Here is a 21,227-nt window from a genome sequence, read left to right as displayed (position 1 = left end):
GTGCAGGCACACATGCATGTATGCACACACATACGAGAGAGAGGGGGGGGGGCTTTTTCAATGTTTAAAAATTTTAAGGCATATTTACCTTGCAGTTCACTTTCCTCTGCCTCCGCATCAGAGTCACTGTCTTCATTGTTCTGCACAGCAGCCATTTTTCTTTCTTGCATCTTTCTCTAGAATAGAAAAGGATGCTTTTCAGCTTTGCCCTATCTTTAAAAAGAGCAACTTCCAAAGGAATCTGCTTTTCATGCTCTACCAACCTTGGACAACGGCTCACTGCTCCACTGTCTAACCCCCTTGGGGACGCTGATGATGCACTCCACAACTTTGTTCAGTGTCTGCTGTATGTCTTCCAGGGCAGGAGTCATGGCAATGTTAGGAATGGCCAGAGTGATGCTTGCTCGGAAAATAGGAAGGTGGTTCTGCTTTGCCTTAGACGCACTGTTACTGTCTGAGTTAATGCACCATTTTTAATTGAAAATGGAATATCCATGATAGACCACAGGAAAATTAAGGTATGCATAATACACATACAACCAGACAAATATTTGTCAAACTAACAACTGTGTGAATATGTGAATATCTTGTTTTACTCAATATAGCAGCAACTCAGCGGATCCCAAGTCATTCTGCTGACTGTGGTTTGCTGGTTTGTCTCCATAAAAGAAAACTTTCAGTGTAGAATCATGGTCAAGTATTAAGTCTTACATGAGATTTTAAAAATGATAATTGCAAGTAGCAGGATGCCAGCAATGAGTTAAATGCAAGCAAATGTAAGCAAACAAGAAATAAAGAGCAAATATAATAAATAAAAGTTACAAAAAGCAAATTTTTGGAATTTCAAATAAAACACCTTTCACAGTGAACATATTCCAAACTTTCGATCAATTGTCAGAGACAGGAAAAAACTTGAATGTAACTCATTATTTATAATAAATATAAAGGGGCCATTGATTTTATATATATATATGTATATATGTAGGTATATGTATATATAATAGCTATAGGTTTAAGCTGTACGTTTCAGAATTAGAGATGCATGTGTATATAATCATCTGCATATGAACTTCAAATAATTTTATATGGTGGAAAATTCTTGTAATGTACAAAGCTATGCAATAACTAGGATTAATGTATTAACATATGAGCCAGCATTTGGTGAATCCTTGTCTCTAAGGAAAGAATTGTCATCCATTCTGAAGTAAGTGAAAGCTATGCCCCAAAACATGCCTTCACAGATCCTTCATTTCTTCCTCTACTTTTAAAGCAATATAAACCTTCCCTTTAATTACAAATCTTCCAAATAAGTAAGATTTTATTATCCTATTATTATTTTTGTTTCAATTAATTACTATTTCCTTTTCTATTATTCTTAATTTAGATTTTAACTTCAGAATATCCCTACATACCTAGAAAGGCCAGAACCTTTTTCTGAACAGTGCTGAGAAAAACATGAGGGCATTCACAGTGAAGAAGGCAGCTGAAGTATTATTAAGATAGTAAAATAAATTCTAAATTTTATTCTACTTGTAGATTTCTAGGACCCTCTGGATCCTTTTATTTTGCTGTTCTCCCATGCGTCTCTCATTTAGAGTCCCAATAGGATGCCTTCCCCTCTGTCCCAGTTTCCTGGTAAGTGAAGGCTTTCGTGGGACATGCCCCTTGGGCTAGTATGCAGATATAAGTGAGTATATACCATTTGATTCTTTCTGCTTCTGGGTTAACTCACTCATTATGATCATTTCTAGCTCAATCCATTTTATCCACAAATTTCGGGAATTCCTTGTTTTTAATAGCTGAGTAGTATTCCATAGTGTATATGTACCACAGTTTCTTTATCCACTCTTCTACTGAGGGACAACAGAGGAAGGACAGCAAGTAGCCAAGAAGAGACTTGATACCCTATGAGAATATATAGGGGGACGTAATCCCCCTCAGGAACAGTCATAGGGGAGGGGAATAATGGGAAAATGGGGGGGGAGGAATGGGAGGATACAAGGGATGGGATAAACATTGAGATGTAACAAGAATAAATTAATTAAAAAAAAAATTCTAAATTTTAAAGGGATGACATCAATCTTTTCTCATTAATAAGTTCGGTTAATAGTTAAAAATTCACCACTGAAACAAATCCCCCATGTGTCTTCTTTAAAACCTGTTTTTCTCTCTTGGATTAAATAATTTTCTTCACATTTTCATCTTAATGCAAGAAATTGTTATATTATGTTGATTTTTTTTTTTTTTTTTTTTTTTTTTTTTTTTTTTTTTTTTTTTTTGTCATCAAGTAACCTCAGTAAATTAGTCTTTCTGGGCCCTGGGTTTCTCAGTTTTAACATTAAGTGATGAGAGAATCCACATCATAGCATTTGTTGACATGACCAAAATTCATGCTGCTTAAACTCATAAGGAGGTATCCAATGAACGATAGAGTGTTTTTAATTGCTTAAATTAAAACAGGAATGTATGTACACACACACACACACACACACACACACACACACACACACGGCTTCTACCTGATTAACTAATAGGCAAATTGTGCAAGATCATACCCCGGAAGTTAATCATGTGGGAGGAATGAACGCGCCTGCGAATGGCCTCAAGCGTATTCCTTGTCACTTTCAAAAGAGCATCCATGTTTTGATGGTTAAAGTGGGAAAGCAGCTCACGGGCTTCCTCTAACTTCTCACTCTCTTTCTTTCTCCGTGCCGTTCCTGACAAAGGCAGAGGACAGGCCCCAGCATTAAAGGAAGATGCCAAGGTCTCAGGATGCTCTTCTCTTCCTCCTGAGAGAGAGAGACAGGGTGGGTGGAGAGCCATTAAATTATGGGGGAAATTAAGATAAATTAGACACAATCTCAGTATCAGTTAAATGCCTTGAATCTGAAAAAGTGAAATCGCTGACGAATTGGAAGAAGAAATCAGGGTATAAGGTGGCCCAATAGAGATCATCTCGGTGTGAGAAAACAGCCTGTAACAGATCAACAACTGTAGGTTAAAAGCTATACTGGCCCTTGAGGACCCACGTTCTGGTGTGTTCTCTCTCAGCAACAGTGCTAAAAAATAAATAAATAAATAACATCCTCCCTCTCTGTTGGAAAAGGTTTGCCTTAGTTTATACAGTTTAACACAAAACAATGAGAATAAGCAACCAAGTCATTGCCATTTGTGCAGAAGCATAATTTCTGATTTATAGATGTCAGTATAAAATCAAGGCAGTGTTTATAGAAGTATGAAATTGATTGCTGTGTAGAAAATTAAATTTAGTTTTCAATAAGTATCCTGGGGGGGGGGGGGAAGCAGAGCATTTCACTGCCTCCTATCTTACCTGGAGTGCCACCATGAGCACTAGCACTGTCAGGACAGACATTTCCACTGGCTCCTTCAGGTGGGACAGCCACATCCAGAAGCATGCTTATTAGCTCATTCACTGCTTCCTCCACCAGGGAACTTTTAAAGTGGAGCATCTGAGCACCATTCACGCAAAGGTCCTACGGACAATAAGAACAAAAGAGGACAGTCACATGTGTTTCTGTGGCTCTTGAAAGCTCATTAGGAAGAGTGGTAAGGGCACAGGTTCAGCCTCCCACTGACACTTTAGCTTCAGTGACGGCTTGACACTCTGGTGGCTAATCTCACCTGTCGACTTAACATCTAGAATCAAAGGAGGTGGGAAAGTCTAGAGTGAGTGGCTCCATTCCTTGGGCTTGGACCCAACACTATGTAAAACTGAACAACCATCCAACTGGAGCCAGGAGAATAGACCAAGCACACAGGAAAGAACTCCCAAGGCCATCAGCAGCCTCTGGTCCCATGAAACTTTCTTCATCTGATGTGAACCTGCCCTTTCCAACTGTCTTCCCTTCTCGTCATTTCCGGCAAGCCGTTGTCATACACTTCATTTCACAGCTTTCGCCACTTCAGCTAGGTTGCGTCTTTCTCAGAAATGAGCAAGACAAATATAACACAGTATTAAGCACTGCGGCAGATTCCGTGACAGATGCATAAAGACAGGTAAAGCACGTGGAAGTGTTTCTTACATCACCGACTTGGAGGGAAGCTCAGTGAAAATAGACGTCTGCCGGCCACAGTTCCCGAATCCAGCTCAAGTGCCATTGACTTATCTATTGAGACTCTAGCACGTTCATGGACTGTGTACATCAATTAGTGGTTCTGACACCCCCTCATTTTGCAACTTTGACTTCTACCCACCCGTCTTCTGCAAGACATGTGACTTGCCATTAAATTGAATAGTGTAATATATCCTCAATCAAGCCTTTAAACTTGGTTATTATCAAGAAAATATCAAATAGCAATGTCACTCAACTGAACATCACCAAACTACACATCTTAACCTGGTTCTATTTTGTTTTGCTTTTGAGCCCAGAAGATAGCTGTGAAATGCTGGTCTCTGGACATGACATGACTATTACGCACATAAACTCATCGCTAGTTAGCTACACAAGACCAAGCCAGCACGGAGAGGGAGACCCTCCTGAGGCCCCATCCCTACCTGAGGAGAGCTGATAGCTGCTAGGGAGGGAGAGTCACAAGCATGTGCACATGGGTGACACAGACTGGACTCAGAGTGGTTTTTGTTTTTTTTTAAGGATTTGAAGTTAGAAGGGGAACCAAGGGTGAAGCTGGTATGGCTATGATTACCCATATGATGACATATGTAAATGCTGGGAGGAGTGTCCAGAACAAATGAAATCCTCAAGAAGTGCCTGTTATTATTGACTAGCAAATGACATTCAACCAAGGAACCTATTTGGCAAGCTTGTTTGCCTCATTCTAAATCAACTGACTCCTTGTCCACTAAGAGAGCCTTCATATTCCTTTAACACTGTCTCTTGAGCCCTCTGACTCTATGCTAGAGAGGCCCAGAATGGGCCATGATACCATCTCTCAGGCTCAAGGCCAGCTCTCCCAGGAAGTGAATCCTCAGTAACTTCCTCACAGTCACTTCAGACCTCTCAGCAGCTGGGACATAGATGTGAAATTCTAGAATCCCTCTCTACTGCAGGTTTTGGAAAGCAACTCTCAAAAATTAATATTACTCCAACAAGATTACTCAGCTCCCTCAACTCTTCCTAAGAGAAACCATAATTATATTTACATATTTAGGAATATATATGTATAAATATATACATATACATATGTAACAACAATTAATGGAAAAAGAGCCATTTGAAATTTGAAAGTATGCAAGGAGTGAAAGTACTGTAATTATATATTCTAAAAAACAAAAATAAAAATTAGGAAATGATACATAAGTGAATGAAAAAGGTAAAACTTATAAAACAGTTTGTAGAAGTAAGTCAATAGAAAGCACTTACTCTATTGGTAACCAAAATACAGATTAATTTAGAGTGTGTTATTTTTCTATTCAAGATAAAATTAATAATTTATAATAGAACAGTATTTTTCACAAGGTAGTGAAATTGGTATTATTGTATTATGGCATTATACATTGGGATCATACTTGAAAAACAATTTGTCTATGACTATAATGAGCTGTAAAATAAAACTACACAGTTTGGTACAATAATATTATTTGGGGGCAATGATCCTGAAGGCCAAAATATTATACATATATATTTATTATAGCTCTTGGCAAAATTGACAAACTTTGGGAGCCACTTAATGTCCAGTAGAAAGAAATGATATCTATCATCTCAATAAAATGTTATGAAGGTAGAATATAAGTGGTGCCTGTGAAAGCCATATAGTGTCATAAATAAATAAATATAAATATATATACATATACATACATATCAAGAGGAAAGAATTAATATCTAAGAGGCAAAAAGGAAAAGCACTATGTAAACTTGCTGTGAATACAATAAGAGTAATGAAATATATAAAAATCATAACAATTGTGATATTATTGCTATAAATGCTAATTTCTCTATTTCTAAACTCTAAAACTTGGATTTGATTTTTTTTTTTTTTTCGGTTTTTTGAGACATGGTTTTTCTGTGTAGCCTTGGCTGTCCTAGACTCGCTTTGTAAACCAGGCTGGCCTCAAACTCACAGCAATCGGACAGCTGAAATTGAATTTTTTAAGCTACATTTTGTAAACAGCAAAGAGCTAAGTGGTGTCTTTTATAATGAAAAGGGAACTTTAAAAAAATCAGCAGGAAAAAATAAAAATCACTGTGAGAAGGGCAAACATAATTCTAAATTGTAGGCATTAAGTTTTAATCAGCTAATAACACGCTAATATAAATTGAAATTCACCATATGTGCAAAGGGTGTTAACACCAAATGCCTGGCCCTGTCCTCTTAAAGAGTTGCATGCGAGTGTGAAACCCTCCTCTTCCAGGAGATCTGATTCAGGTGAGTTCTCACTGTTATCTGGCTTCTGTGACTAGACTGCTTCTGTAAACAACATGGTTTTTACTGAATACTCGATTCCTTCTGGGAGTCTGAGCCTTTTCATGAAAAGGGGAGTGTGCCATGGTGACAGAAGCCAATAAAATCTTAGAGTATTGGGACAGAAGAGGTGTCTCAGTGGATAAGAATGCTTGTTGCTTGAGTTTTTTATCTTAGCTGGAGACCTGGGATGGGAGAGGCTCCCGGGAGCCTATGAGGGTGACCTTACCTGAGAATCCAAACAGATGGAGACAAGGAGCCCTAAGAGGCTGCCTCCTGTCACCAGGTAGGACTCACCCTGGAAGGAAGTAGACACCAAGCCACCCACAAAAGCTTTGACCCAAATTTTGTCCTTCCTACAAGATACATATGCTGGGATAAAGATGGAGCAGAGATTTAAGGAATAGACAACCAATGACTGGCCCAACCTGAGACCCATCCAATGGGAGACAGGCAACTCCTGACACTATTAGTGATACTCTGCTATGCTTCAGAGAGTAGCCTAGCATAACTGACATCTGAGAGGCTTCATCCAGCAGCTGAGAGAAACAGATGCAGAGATTACAGCCAAAGAGTAGGCAGAGCTCAAGCAGCCTTGTGGAAGATTGGAGAAAAGAACCAAAGACCATGGGCTGTACCTAGATCCCCTACATATACGTAGCAGATGTGCAGCTTGGTTTTTATGTGGGTCCCCTAACAGCTGGAGTGGGGAGCTGTCTCTGACTCTGTTGCCTACCCTTGGATCCATTTCCCCTAGCTGGGCTGCTTTGTTTGGCCTCAGTAGGAGAGGATGCACTTAGTCCTAATGTGACTTGATGTGCCAGGGGCAGCTGGTACTTATGGGTGGTCTCTCCTTCCCCTCAGAGAAGGTGGGGGGGGGTGGGGGAAGAGTGTGTGGGGATGAGACTGGGACAAGGAGAGGAGGGGGCTGCAATCAGGCTGTAAAGTGAATAAATAAGTTAATGGGGAAAAATGTTTGTTGTTCTTCAAAAGTTCAGAGTTCAGGCCAGAAGAGATCATAACAGTTCAGCTCCAGGCAATCTGATGTCCTTTTCTGGCCTCTGTGCACACCTGCCCTACGCCCTACACACTATACACACACACACACAAATAAATAAATAAATAAATAAAATTTTAAATAAAAAATAACTTTGAGTGTCAAGCGGTGAACTTCACTGGGCAGAAAGTTGGTACATCGACTGTTGTGGTTTCCTTTTGAGTGAAAAGAGTTCTCTCTGAGGCCTCACTGGAAAGAGCTAGCATAAGAAAGGCTGTGAGAGGCTTCCCCCAGACTCTGCTTGCCTTCTGTGTCATCCAGCTATGGCTGCCATTCTGCCTTGGTGATGAATCCCAGCTATAGCGTAGCCACAAGCTGAATGGAATGGAATAGGACCTCGGTAAGCACCCACTGGCCAACAATATTAAAACCATCTTTGAAGGGTTCATAACACCAGGACACCCATAGGGAATGTGATAGATGAGACTAAAGTGCCATTCCCAAAAGCTGTAGATTCTCTCTGCCAGTAGTTTGGTTCTAAGGTAGGAAAAAAATATCCATTTGCAAGATGTTTGGGATGGAAACCTTCCAGGGGCTTTCTTTTCATATACTGAAGTGTGATAAACCTGCAAATACAGTCTGTGCAAATGTAGTTTAAACATAGCCTCTGTCCCTTCCCGGCTTTCCTAGGGACCAGTCCAGAACTCTATGCTGCAAAATATGAGTTTGGAAACAGCTCTTTAGAAAGTCTTAAAGAAGAAACTTTTCCCATAGTATGTCCCAACTACTTCATAATCTACTTCATAATTAACTCTTTCTTACTGAAGCTCTTCCAAAATAATACCCTCTTCCCTTCATAAAATATGGAAAAATTGGAAATTCATGCCATAGCGATCCCCTCTAACTGATCTGAAGGAAAGTACTTTATTAGCTTCTTAGGTAACATTTGCTTTATCTTCAAGTTGTTAGATGGTTCTACATTTGAACAACTTCAATCATGGGGCAATGTAGAATTTTTTTAAATCCTAACTTATTAGTCAAAAATGCCCCTTATATATAAAATTTTAATTCAAGAATCAGTGTTTTTCAATCAGCCTTTTGATAACCTTTGTCATTTGGAGGAATTCTTCACAAGTAAGGGGGTCTTCCTGAGGGAGCTGACAAAGTGGGATGCTGCTCATTTCTTCCAGGATGTCACTGATGCGGAATTCAATCAAATCATTGATCCGGTCAAGCAGCAGCTCCAGGTCCTCTTTGGGAAAAAGAAAGTGAATGACAGATTAGATAAAGCACATCAGTAATCATGAACACATGATTGAATGGGTTATACATATCTGTCTCAGTTACTTTTCTATTACAGTGAAAAGAAACCATAACCAAGACAACTTATAGAAGAAAGTGTTTAATGGGGCCTTTCTTAGAGTTTCAGAGAGCGAGTCTGTGATCATTATGGTAGGAAGCATAGCAAAAGGCAGGCAGAAATGGTGCTGGAGCAGTAGCCGAGAGCTTACTGGCTGAAACAAGAACCATTAGACAGAGAGAGCCTCTAGAAATGGCATGAGTTTTTGAAACCTCAATGCCTGCCCCTAGTGACACACTTCCTCCAAGAAGATTACACTTCCTAATCTTTCCCAAAGAGTTCCAAGGGACAAGGCATTCAAACACATGAACGTATGGAGGCCATTCCTCTTAAAAGCACCCTTTGTACTTTTGGCTGTTCCACACATAGTTGCTACACACTGTCCCTCCTTTAACAGTTCCCAGCTTTCCTACCTGCCTAGCTCTGATTCATCTTCCCAGAAGGCCATCTAAGACTGTGTATGTAGAGTGGTCCCTGGTCTTAGATTGCCTATCCCATGATCACTCTTTCATCTTTGGGTGCATCATGCCAATTACTCTTATGTCTGTTCCTCTGATAATTCATTGTTCCATTGTTCCAAAGGTGTATGCAACAACTGTGATTGAAATTAAATTCTGCTACTTCTTGACACTTCCTTGAATCGATGCCTTCACTACCTAAGTAATAAATACCTAAATTTCAATAATTTTCAACCTAATTATTCAGACAACTGTTCAACGTACCAAATGGTTCTTCCTGACAACAGTATGCAGTGCAGAAAGAACTGATGTTTTTGTTTAAGTGTGTGTGCTCAATAGAAATCTCTTGTTTCCTCCAGATTCTTTGTAACATCTTCAAAGACACTTGAGGCAACTTGAAAAAAATCTCCTAAGGAGATCCCTAATCCTCTGGGAATATTACCTTACGCAACAAAAGGAACTCTGCAGATGTATTGAGGCTCTTGAGATGTGAAGACTGCTCTGGATTATCTAAGCAGGGTTGTCATAAGGACCTTATGAGATGAAGTCAAGAAGGGCAAAGTGAGATAGAGAAGAGTGTGGCCATGGAAGGAGAGGGGTTAAGAGAAAAGGATTTGGCCATGAAACACACCAACTCTGAACATGACATGGTCATTCTCCTACAGACAGAGGCAGCTCTGACCATGCCATGGTCATTCTCCTATAAAGGTGAGCAGCCTGTAAGACCTAGAAGGTGTTGAGGAAAGCATGCATGACAGAGTTTCTGGGAAGACCCTTCTCTGAAGGTGCCTTGATTGTAGCATTGAGACTCTTCGGATTTCTGACATCTGTAATTGCATTATATGAAGCCATGAAACTTGTGGCCAGTACTTACAGCAGCAACTCAAGAAAAAGCAACACTGTTTATGCACAGGGTACAGAAGCCATGCCACTGAAGTTCTGCTGATGATTTTAAAGAATAGAAATGGTTTTTTTTTTTTTTCCAAATGTGTGGTCCAATTAAACACCTGCAATTCTAAAGGTTGGCTCATTTATTCCAATACAGAATCTAACTTTTCCTGAGACTTAACATTGCTTGTTTACCATCATCAAAGAAGCATCTTTATGCAGAAGATTGGGGCTATCAAAGAAAACCACAAATGGTCAAAGTTCAGGAACAACTGACCATGAGGTGCCCAACCACAATGGCTACACCTACAGTGATGATGAATTTTGTTCTTCGTTGTCTTCTTTGTTTAAGCTACAAAAAACAAAACCCAATTTAAAAGGGAGAATTAGTATTTTCTTAGAAGCTATCTACTTCTCTCTAGCTAGCATCTAATAAAATATCCAAATTGCTAAGAGTCTAATTCTTATGCCTCTCTAGGGAGAACACTGCTAAGGACCACCTTCGCAGCCTGTTCTAATTTGATTGTGATAACTCTCGGTATGAAGGCTTTATATACCTTATAGATGCCTCCTTGGAGATTTTAGCCCATTCACTCTTGTTATATTTTCTAAAGAGAGATATTTTGGAGAGAATATTGGTTTAAAGGCAAGGAAACTCATCCTTATTGCTTCTGTCTGTTCAATACTAGAAGCCATTTAGCATCTCTGGATTGTTGCATTCTAACCTTTAAATTGAGGATCCCTTTTAAAACCGTTTCACAACTTGCTCCATCCTCCTAATGCTATGCTTATCCAGTTGTGCACCTTTTGGTATCCCACTTGCAAATTGCAATGAGTCTAAAATACACTTCATTAATATGCAAATGCTCTGTTACAATTTATCTCTGAAACTAGATCCCACTAAAGCAAACAAAATTAAAGCAAAAGTATGCAACTGTCTTAGATAAGTTTTCTATTGCTGTAATAAAACACCATGACCAAAAGCAACTTGGAAGGAAAGGGTTTGTTTCATCTCAGAGCTTGGAGTTCATTATCCAAGGAACTCAAGACAGAAAGCTAAAGGAAAGAACTAAAGCCCAAGTCATGGGTGCATTCTGCTTACTGCCTTGTTTCTCATAGCTTGCTCAGCCTGCTTTTTTACACAATCCAGGACTACTTGCCCAGGGGTGGCACTATCCATAGTAGGCTGGACCTTCAATATCAACCACCAATCAAAAAAACTCCACTTCAAGCTTGCCCCAGACCAATCTGGTGGGAGACTTTTCTCAATTACTATTTCTTCTTCCCAAATTAATCTAGTTTTTGTCAGGTTGGGGGGAAACTAGCTAGCTCCCAGCCCCAATTCCTTCCTTGTCTCTCTGCCTCAACCCAGCACTTCTCAAATATTCTTGAATAGAATGTGCCTGCCGAATTAGCATATAATAACTGGTACATAGTTATTTAAAAGGCACAGTAAGAAACCTACTGAGAAACAAGTCCTAGTGATTAAGGTTATCAGTAAACTAAGTCCTAGCTCATTCAGGTAAGAAAAAAAGAAACAGCAGAATTACAGGAGTTACCTAGAAAGGCAATCCCAGAAAACTGTGACCAGAAAGGAAGCAGCATAATGAGCATGCTGGGAAAAGTTCAAAGACGTAAAGAAATGGAAATTATGCGGCTCTGAGTCTCTAAGTATGGTACAGAGAATACACAAGAGAAGTAGAAGAAATAGCCTGGGTTTTAAGCCCTTTGCAGTCAGTTTGAGAGAAGGATGGAGTTGGACTACATGATTAGGAGACATATACAATACTGAACTATCAGCACCACAGAGGCTGCAAGAGGGCGTGCACATGAGAAAATGTAGTCAGACTGGCACCCTTAACTTCTTATCCTGGGCTATAAGAAATAGAGACAGTTGGTTCATGAAGAAGAGATGGCAGACCACACCAGGTTGGACAAAAGAATACAAGTGTCTAAGTCTAAAAGATAAAATAAAACTTTAAAAAGGCAGACACATGGAAGACACTCACTGTCTCACTGAAGAAATGTCTCTAGCCCTTGTGACCTGCAGCAGACAGAAGAGTGCCCCACACCTTGCCTGGGCAGCACAGCAAAGTTGGCCCTGGTGGCACAGGTATAGGAGAACTGATGGGCTGAACGACTCAGCTACTACCCAGGCCCAGACACAGAGATTCGAGTTGGCCCATCCCAACATCATCTCCATCTATGCAGGATATCCATGACACAGGAAACCATAGGATATCTGAGAGGAGACCCAGTGAAGACTCAGTATTGATAGTGTAGCAGAGCCCAGAGGCCTCAAGCCAGACCAACGACGCATTGAAATGAACATTTGCAAGTAAAGCTGTTTGAGCAAAGTATACTGTGGGACACAGTGTGACACGCTGCAGCTTGCACAACAAGATTGTTGTTGTTTTTGTTGTTTTGTTTGTTTGTTACATGGATCACCTCGAGGAACAGTATTAAATAATAGATATTTATAGTTTCTAAGAAATTACTGAACTCATTGCAGTTTTCTGCTATTCACTGTGGAAGTTTGGAGCCTTACTCCTCATTTCATTATTTATAGTAGCATATTGATAACAAATTATCCAGTAGGCAACAAGAATTCTGCTCTCAAAACTGAGGAATAAAAGTCATATGGGTAGACTCACTGATCTTTGCAAAAGCACTTTCTAAATATGTCCCAATATTCAGGGATGTCCAAGTCAGGGCAGCCAGGCCAGGTTGAAGGGCTTCATCCACTCTAGCCAGGTGTGGGACCATCAGCTGCTCAATGGCAGGAGGCATTTTCGACTTCACTCTCTGGTATTCAGAAAGCATCATCTGCAATGGAATGTGATTAAGCAGCCAGATTAAACATCTCTTTTAATATCTATTAGTATTTTTATCTAAAAAGATAACTTTTATTTTTGGTGAAACTATTGGGATCTAATATCCTGGCAGGAAGAATGTTAGAAGCAAAATAAGGCAGATGACCAGCAAGTACTTTTTGTACAACCACAAAATCCTAAGCCAATAAATTAGAATAGAGAACAAAAAAGAAATTGAGGATCATTTCTTATCATGTACCCAGGCCAAAACAGAGAAAAGTCAAGTAACTTTTATAAACTAAGTCAGAGGAAGATTACATCGGCCTGTGCCTTGCTGGGCTCACTCATTCCGTTTTCTTTTTTTTTCCCAGGATGAGTACTTTTATTTTTTATTTATTTATTTTTTAACACATTTTTATTGAAAGATAAAATAATTCATATTACATCTCATTTTCTATCCCATCCCATACATCCTCCCATTCCTCCCTCCCTCCCACTTTCACCCCAATCCCCCTTCCCTATGACTGTGACCAAGGGGGACCTCCTCCCCCTGAATATGGTCATTCCGTTTTCTATAGGGACAAGATGCTGCTTTAAGCATCTCCTCTAGACCACATTCACCACCACAGTCGTCTGTATCTTGAGAACCATTGCTAGATTAGAACTATCAACTAAATCTTGACGCAAGACCCAAAGGGCAGAGGGAGAGTCAAGAATCAATGCTGATTTCAAATGGCTTTAAATAACACGTCTTGGTTAATAGAAATGAGCACACTGAAGTAAGGCCAGGCTAAGCTACAATTTTAATAACTTCGCTGTAATACATGCTTTATTTCCTTATGGTACTTTCAACTTCACCATAAGTCAAAAGCAACTGCATCAAAAGACAAGACAAGATTTTATATGCTTTTTCCAAGTCCTTTGAAACATTAGCTACCACACAGGACAGGATCAATCAGCATCAATTAGTTATTATGAGAAAAATAATTTGTGACCTGAAATGTGAAGGGTTTAATTTCTCCATTAAAAATCACCTACAATACAAACTCCCTATTCAGTTCATATGCTATCATTTTCAAATCCAGAGGACGTCAGTGTGCTTCTGAAAGACAAATAATTTTAGTTTTAAGTCCATACTTGTACGGAAACTACTGGTGTTACCATAATATTAGATCAGTGATTGCCAAAAATGTTTTCACTGATGTACTAACACAGAAATGACCCTGGATGGATATGTTTGCAAATCTTTATATACAACAGTGTTACAACTAATATTCATAATTTTACAGAACCTGTCAGAAGGGTATAGGAAGTCCTGGTGGGCTTTAGAAGGCATTAAACCTAAGATCTCCCAAATGAGAGTCTCCCTATAAGACTTCTCAGTAGTTTCCATAATACCCTTTCATTTTCCACAAAAGCCACTTGAGAAGAGCCTACATTTGATGATTCTATTAGCAGCTGCTTCTGAATTTCCTAAAGCTTTTATCCACTGCTTATTGCTTGATTTTTTTTTAATGCCCATTACTTATTCTATCAGAAAAATGGTTCTTAGAATCTGTGTCCAGCAGGCTTTCTACTCCTCTCCTTTAATCCTTTAAACCTAGGAAGCACCATTCATCCCTCTTACAAATGAGAAACTGAGGCTTAGAAGAAGTCATTTACCTGCCGATAACGGTTTAGATCCAGATCGTATTGGTTTCACAATCTATATCCTGCACTATTAACCCACGCTAGATTATCTCTTTCCGGTTTCAAATATATCCCAAGAAAAGAGGAATAAAACAAACAGCCAGCTGCTTTTGCATACCTGTAGAAATCTGAACTCCCACACAGTAGCTCTGAAGCTGGGGAGAGCTTTCATGCCCCCTCCAAGTGTGCCAATAAGTCTGTTTTTACCAGGTAGCCATGTTATACAGAGACTTCTAACTCTTTCCACCTCCATAATATGATAAATGCCAATCAGATAGTAATTTACTTGTTTGAATCTTTGGATGAAACAGTAGTAGCTGTCAAACATTTTTTGCCACTCCTCTTCTCATGGAGTTGGGTCTAAGTACCCTTCATCGACTTGTGCATTCAGAAAGCCAATGGGGCTTAACAGGAGGATCCTGTGAGGTATGAGGGCAGAAACCAAGACCATGTGCCCTCCTAACTCAGTGTAGCACTTGCTCCTAGATAGTGTTATAAGGTATTCTACTAGCCTAAAGGGCCCATACCGGAAACCCTTGTACAGATGCCTCAGTCTGTAATCCCAACTGAGTGTATCATACAACATATGTTCAAAGCTTTAACACGGAATCATAAAAACTATGCTAAAAGCCCCTATATTTTGAAGTTGTGTGCTATCTGCAGCACATAAGTGAGAAAGACTCTGTGGGGGGAAATTATTAACAGTGACTTTATAGCTGTATAAATATGCTTTCTTAGTAAATAACTTCTCTTATAAATATGTAAAGTGACCAGATGTGGTTTTGACACACAACAAAAAAACAAAGAGAAGAGCAACACGCTGACAGGTGTTACATGGTTCAGCACTAGAGAAGTGTCTGCTCATGGCCAATTTAACTTTTAACACAACAAGAGTAGAAAGAAGACAGTAGAGAACAATTCTGGGGTCTGGTCCTAATCCTGTGACTTAATTATGAGTCCTTGACTCTATCAATTTCTCTGGGCCACATATTATTTTGCCTCCATCCATCTTGCATGGTAGTAAGAAAGATGACCTTCAATAATGACCATGAAATGGTCTTAAAGGAACTGAGAATGGAGGTAGAAGTATTTAATGCCTGATACTAGAGAGACTGAAACAGAGGGGTTGGAAGTTCAAGGCCAGCCTGGATTACAGGACTTAATGGCATGTCAGCCTAGAGGACTGAGACTCTGTCCTAAAACACATAGTGAAGGAACCTGAGGATAGAGCTTAATGCAAAGCACTTGTTAGCATGCGTAAGGCTCTGTAGTCAGTGCGTAGTACAGCAAGATGAGCTGGGCAGGGAGGGGGTGGTAAGGAGGGAGACATTGAGGGAGGCTTAAATCATAAGACACTATGCAAGTGAATGGCCATAGGGTCGTCATATGATGTTACTTGCTATAATTTGTTTTGAAACATGGTCTCATGTATATTAGGCTAACCTCAAACTTGCTCCATAGTCAAGGATGACCTTGAACTTTTATCCTCTTGCTCTACTTTAGGAGTACAGCATACACCCCCACAGCTGGTTTTCTGTGACATTTTAGTAACAGTCCTCTCAGTTCGAGCGCCAAGGCTGCATCACTGAATGTTTCTTCTTCAGCCTCTGGGGAGTGCATTTGTCAGTGGTAATCAGTCATTCCTTGAAATTCTTTCCTTACTCTTGGCTTCCTTGACACTTGGTTTCATCCAACCTCGAAGTCCATGTCTGTTCTGTGGCTTCTTATCTTCTACTGGACTCACTAATAATGGAACAACCTTATGTCTAGTCCAATAGCCCTCTACTCTTTTCTGTTTCTGTCCCTCCCTAAAAGTTCTTATCCAGGACAATGCCATTAATAGCAGTTAAGTCTTCTACTTCCAGAAAATATGCCTCAAACTTTGAATGTTCTACTGAGCTCTAGGCTTCTAGATAATTTCATGGGTACTGGGGACGTCTTGGACTTAGGCTAGAACTTCAGATTCTAATGGGCCCTACAAAATAAATCATTTCAAGCCGTTATAATCTCTGTAAATGAGACAAAGTCCTTGCATATCATTGTGTAAGCTGTGTAAAACACAAACTATCTGGCCATGAATGGTCACCTCACTTCAATTACCCTTGAGTTCCCTCTTAACGTGTCTGTGGATGTAACTTTAATTGTCTGACGAACTCTATGACCATTCTAGCTTATGTTACTGTCTTCATTCTCCATCCTGGATCAATGCAACAGGCCAAAAACATGGGCTTCCCACTGGCATTGTTATGCCAGTTAAAGACTATCTCGGCCTTCTCTGCCTAGCCATCAAGCAGCAAGGACGATACTCAATATAAATGAGACCAGGCCTTTATTTCCAGCCCCAAAATCCCCCAGTGACTTCCTGAAACACTCAGAATTAAGCCCAGACTTTCCATCATAAGAACAGGAATTCAGATCTTAAGAACTCACACAAACAGGACAGCCCACCTGTAATTTCAGCCTCAGATAGTAGAGACAGACCACCCCCAGAACAAGCCGACCAGTGGTATTAGTCAAATCGGTGAGCTCTAGGTTTGACTCATAGAGCCTGGCTCGGTGAATAAGGTGGTGGAGGATCAATGACAATTGTTGACATCAACTTCAGGTCTCCACATGCACATGCATATGCACATATGGGCGCATGCACACAAAACCAAATAAGAAACATAAAACAAAAGAATAAACGTACTATCCCAGAAGGGGAAAATAAAAGTACTATACCTTCAGGTCACTGAAATTCTTTTTGTATACATCTCGCTTCTGGAATAGGGCAGCTGCAAATGGTGAGACTGGGAGACCCATCTGGGATATGCACTCTGTTTCTCTAAATAATGTCAGTATCTGAGGATCAAAGTTCACAAACAATTCTCCTGTGCCTGGAGCCTTCACCAACAAAGATGCCTCAAGACCTAGGTGAATTTCTTCTATCTGTGGGAGGAAGTCAACATGACTGTTTCAGAGTGTAATATGCACATGGTATCTGGCTCCACCATTGCTGGGACTCGGTAAAACACTTATTCAGGATTCTCCCATGAACTTGGCCTTGCTAAGTCCCAGGCAATGGGGTCACTCACTCTACTTCTCAATTCCCTTTGAGAAAATGGCCTTCAGGTTCTTGGTGATGTTGCATAGTCAACTAAATGTAATAGGCTCATTCTTGAGACTCAAACAAGACATGTAGGGACTCAAACAAGACATGTAGGGAGACACTACAGTCAGCGAGGTGATTTGGAAAGAGACATTTAGCTCTTTATATCTTGTCACTATTACTACAACTAAATAAAACATAAGAGGTCTTTCGACATACTTGTATTTGCTAACACATGCACGATCTCTCTCTCTCTCTCTCTCTCTCTCTCTCTCTCTCTCTCTCTCTCCCTCGCCTCTCCTCCCCTCTCTCCCCTCCTCCTCTCCCCTCCTCCTCTCCCTCTCTCGCTCTCTCTCCTCTCTCTCTCTCTCTCTCTTTCTCTCTCTCTCTCTCTCTGTATTTCTGGAGATAAAACCCAATGCCTCATGCATACTAAGTAAATGTTCTACCATTAAGCCATACCCCCCCCCCAAGAATCTTGATTAATTTTTAAAGGAGGAAAAAAAGAACCCCAAACTGACAGAGTTCTGAAATGCTATGAGTTTCTCACTTGGGAGACTATAAAGTAAATAATGAGCTTCTGTTACCTAGCTTATTACCTTCTCAATATTAACAAATATTTTCTTTGATGATTATGTTACATACTTAGATTTATTAAATTCAACCAAACTCACTCATAAAATACCCCTGTCAAATACTGTCTGAACAGTAAAAAACCATTAAGATGCATCCATCCATTCAGGAATTCACCTGCTGAAGCCATGCGCTATGGTAGAGGACCTCAAACTCCAATAGGACCTTGGCTATCCTGTTGTAACTGTGGATCACAGGCTTGGCCTCTGGAGTCCTCAGCACAAAGGGATGCTGCTGGAAGAGTTGCATTGGCTGCTCCAACCTGTGGAATAGCTGCCGGGCCCACAGGATCTTCCCGGCTATGGGTGGCTGGTTGCGAGCCAAGGGAGGATCATATTTCTGTTTCGTATATAGCTTAGAAATCATGTCGATGTCTGCCCCAAAAGTCTGAAAAATTATTTGGTATTTTTCCTCAATACCAAGGTTAGGTATATTCAATCTGATTGAAACACACACACACACACAAAAAAAAAAAAAAGTTCAAAGTTTTGGATTAGTAAGAAAATATATATTAATCTTATTTAATAATATTCATTTTAAAACAGTCCAGCTAAAAGCAATGGAGTAGTTGTGTGGCATATTTAAAGAACCAAAATAGTTTCGATCCTTACAAGGCTAAACTACTAGCTTGGGAAGAATTATGTCAAATTATTCAGACGTTAGGCCATATTACTACAGACAGCTGCAGGCTACTTCAAAGCTAAGAGTATTCTCTATTGGCAGAGATGAAGCAAATCCCTAATCCTTCCAGGGATTAATCGTCTTCAGCCTCTGAAAAACTTAAAACCTGTGACCTTGTGACTCTGACTGTCGAGAGAGGCGTTTCTCCACATTAGAATGCGAAGTTATAATAAGACTTATAATTACAATAAAAGATAAGCTATAAAAAGAAACTAAACTGCGCTCACAATTTGTGAAGTTATTTCAAACCTTTACCTTTCAAATTTCTTCAGCATGCCCAGAGCTCGACTTGTGCTTGGAATCTTTTCGAATGTGACGTCCATGAACTTCTGTAGCTCTTTCTGAAAATAGAACAAAACTCCATTACGAACAATGAATTAGCATTAAGATTTTTTTTTGAGACAGGGTCATCCTTTAAGACCCAGGCTAAACTCAAATTCACAACCCTCCCAAGGGCTGAAATTAAAAGTATGCCACTGTATCAAGAAACAATGAGGATTTTCTACTTAGCAGTAGAAGAAAAAGGTGCCACATTCTTTACACCACTTCCAAAGCATGAAAAAGTGTAACAGGAATCTAGTAATCTTAAAAGGAAAATAGGTGTTCAGAAGGCAGAAGTAGAGACCTAGCTGTCCTGAGAACCACACAAGTCTTTTACTACTATGAAAATTTGTGCCTAAAAAGATTGCATTAACAAATAAGCATACTATGTTTGTTTGTCATCTAATATTTTGTTCAGATTATAATTTAAGTATACATTTAATTAACTAAAACTCAGAAAATCATTATATTACTTCTTATTTTAAAAAGCAGGTTTCCTCGCCCAGAAGAATCACTCATCACTTCTACCACCCTGTGCAGTTTCACTACAGTGTCCCTCTTGTGCCTGTTGGGTGCCAGCACAGACCTAAATCAGGACAAGACTACAGGCTACCATGCCCTCACCAGCAGAGTTCTGCTTTCAGTCACTCCTGGACCCATGAACCCCCACATTCTTTCCTGTAAAACCCATCCATTCCTTGTGTCTGAGATCCATTAGCCCCACCTATTCCACCCAGAGCCTAGGGGATGTGAGTAGTTTTACCCCAGTTTTATAGAGTTGAAGGTTAAATTCAAGAGAGTAGATTTGTTTCAAGGGCAAAGTGACAATTATTGGTTAAGGGGGAAAGGAGGAGAGAGAAATGAAAAAGTCAGAGGTTAACTCACCAGTAAACCAAATTCAGAACAGAAATATTTTTAAGATAGACTATGACATGGACATATGTTGACCTTTAAGCATGTGTGTGAGAGTCCATGTATATATACACATGAGCAACAGTAAATGCACTCAGCAGCTTGTGTGTATACACACACACACACACACACACACACACACACACACACATATATATATATATATTTAGTCAGTTAGTAATTTGAGAGGAAGGAGGAGAGGTGAAATGATGTAAACGTGGTACTTATGGATGAGATTCTTTTTTAAACAAAACTTTTTTTTCATTTAAACAAAGAAGAAATATATAAAAAGCAGAGCAGGAGCTAGAGCGTGTAACAGCTGCTTCCACACCAGGCTCCAGAACACTCACACACTTGTGCTCTCAGCACTGGGATTATGTTCACTCCCACCTACCTCATCAGTCACAGCCTCCAGCTCTCAACTCCAAACAAAGACAGTGCGATTTTCTCTCAGGCTCACATTCTGTTCTGTGAGGTACAGTAGTGATCGAGTTCTATGTGTGTGTGCTGCCCCCTCCCCATATGTTTCTACAGAGTTCTGTCTTTTTACCTTTGAATTCTCATTCAGGCACATAACAGAATACTGTTCATTGATAAGTGACTGATTTCCCTCCTCTCTCACCACTTTTTATCACACCCACCCTTTCTCTTCCCTTTTGATGTATAACCACTTCTCTTTTCTAACTTAATGCATATTCACCTTTAAATCCTATCAGTGAGAGCAGTGAGGCCAAACCCACTTCAAGAGTGTATTCATTTCTCCTTCCACATACCATAGTGCCGAGGCCTAGTACAGAGCAAATGGCTGCCCTTTCATAATAGCTCTACATCTTCTTATTAAGCAATCAGATCTTGATTGCTTTGTCAGATGCTCAGATGCTCGCCGTCTATCTCCTCCACAGAGGAGCTACTGGGGAGGAGTGCTTAGGATCTCTGGAGAAGCACACACACGGAAGCCTGGCTTACAGCCACTCTGCTTCCCCTCTGAAGGATGAGGGCAAGGAGA

General features: G+C 40.0%; 1 protein-coding gene across 1 annotated transcript in view; it reads right to left on the bottom strand.

Annotated features, from left to right (window-relative positions):
- Dnah5 (dynein axonemal heavy chain 5) overlaps window positions 1–21,227 on the bottom strand; it is a 245,260-nt gene that overhangs the window by 185,864 nt on the left and 38,169 nt on the right. Inside the window, exons 13-21 of the mRNA XM_051151015.1 lie at window positions 19,244–19,329; window positions 18,425–18,746; window positions 17,308–17,514; window positions 12,739–12,910; window positions 8,485–8,630; window positions 3,332–3,494; window positions 2,556–2,789; window positions 264–454; window positions 89–176 (exon numbers count right to left, since the gene is read on the bottom strand). Of these exons, the coding sequence (XP_051006972.1) occupies window positions 89–176; window positions 264–454; window positions 2,556–2,789; window positions 3,332–3,494; window positions 8,485–8,630; window positions 12,739–12,910; window positions 17,308–17,514; window positions 18,425–18,746; window positions 19,244–19,329 (1,609 nt within the window). The remainder of the gene's footprint in view (window positions 1–88; window positions 177–263; window positions 455–2,555; window positions 2,790–3,331; window positions 3,495–8,484; window positions 8,631–12,738; window positions 12,911–17,307; window positions 17,515–18,424; window positions 18,747–19,243; window positions 19,330–21,227) is intronic.

The sequence above is a fragment of the Acomys russatus genome, chromosome 9 (genome assembly GCF_903995435.1).
Source record: "Acomys russatus chromosome 9, mAcoRus1.1, whole genome shotgun sequence".
Classification (NCBI taxonomy): Eukaryota; Metazoa; Chordata; class Mammalia; order Rodentia; family Muridae; genus Acomys; species Acomys russatus.
The sequence above is the reverse complement of the archived record's forward strand: the minus strand, read 5'-3'. Positions and strand labels throughout refer to the sequence as shown.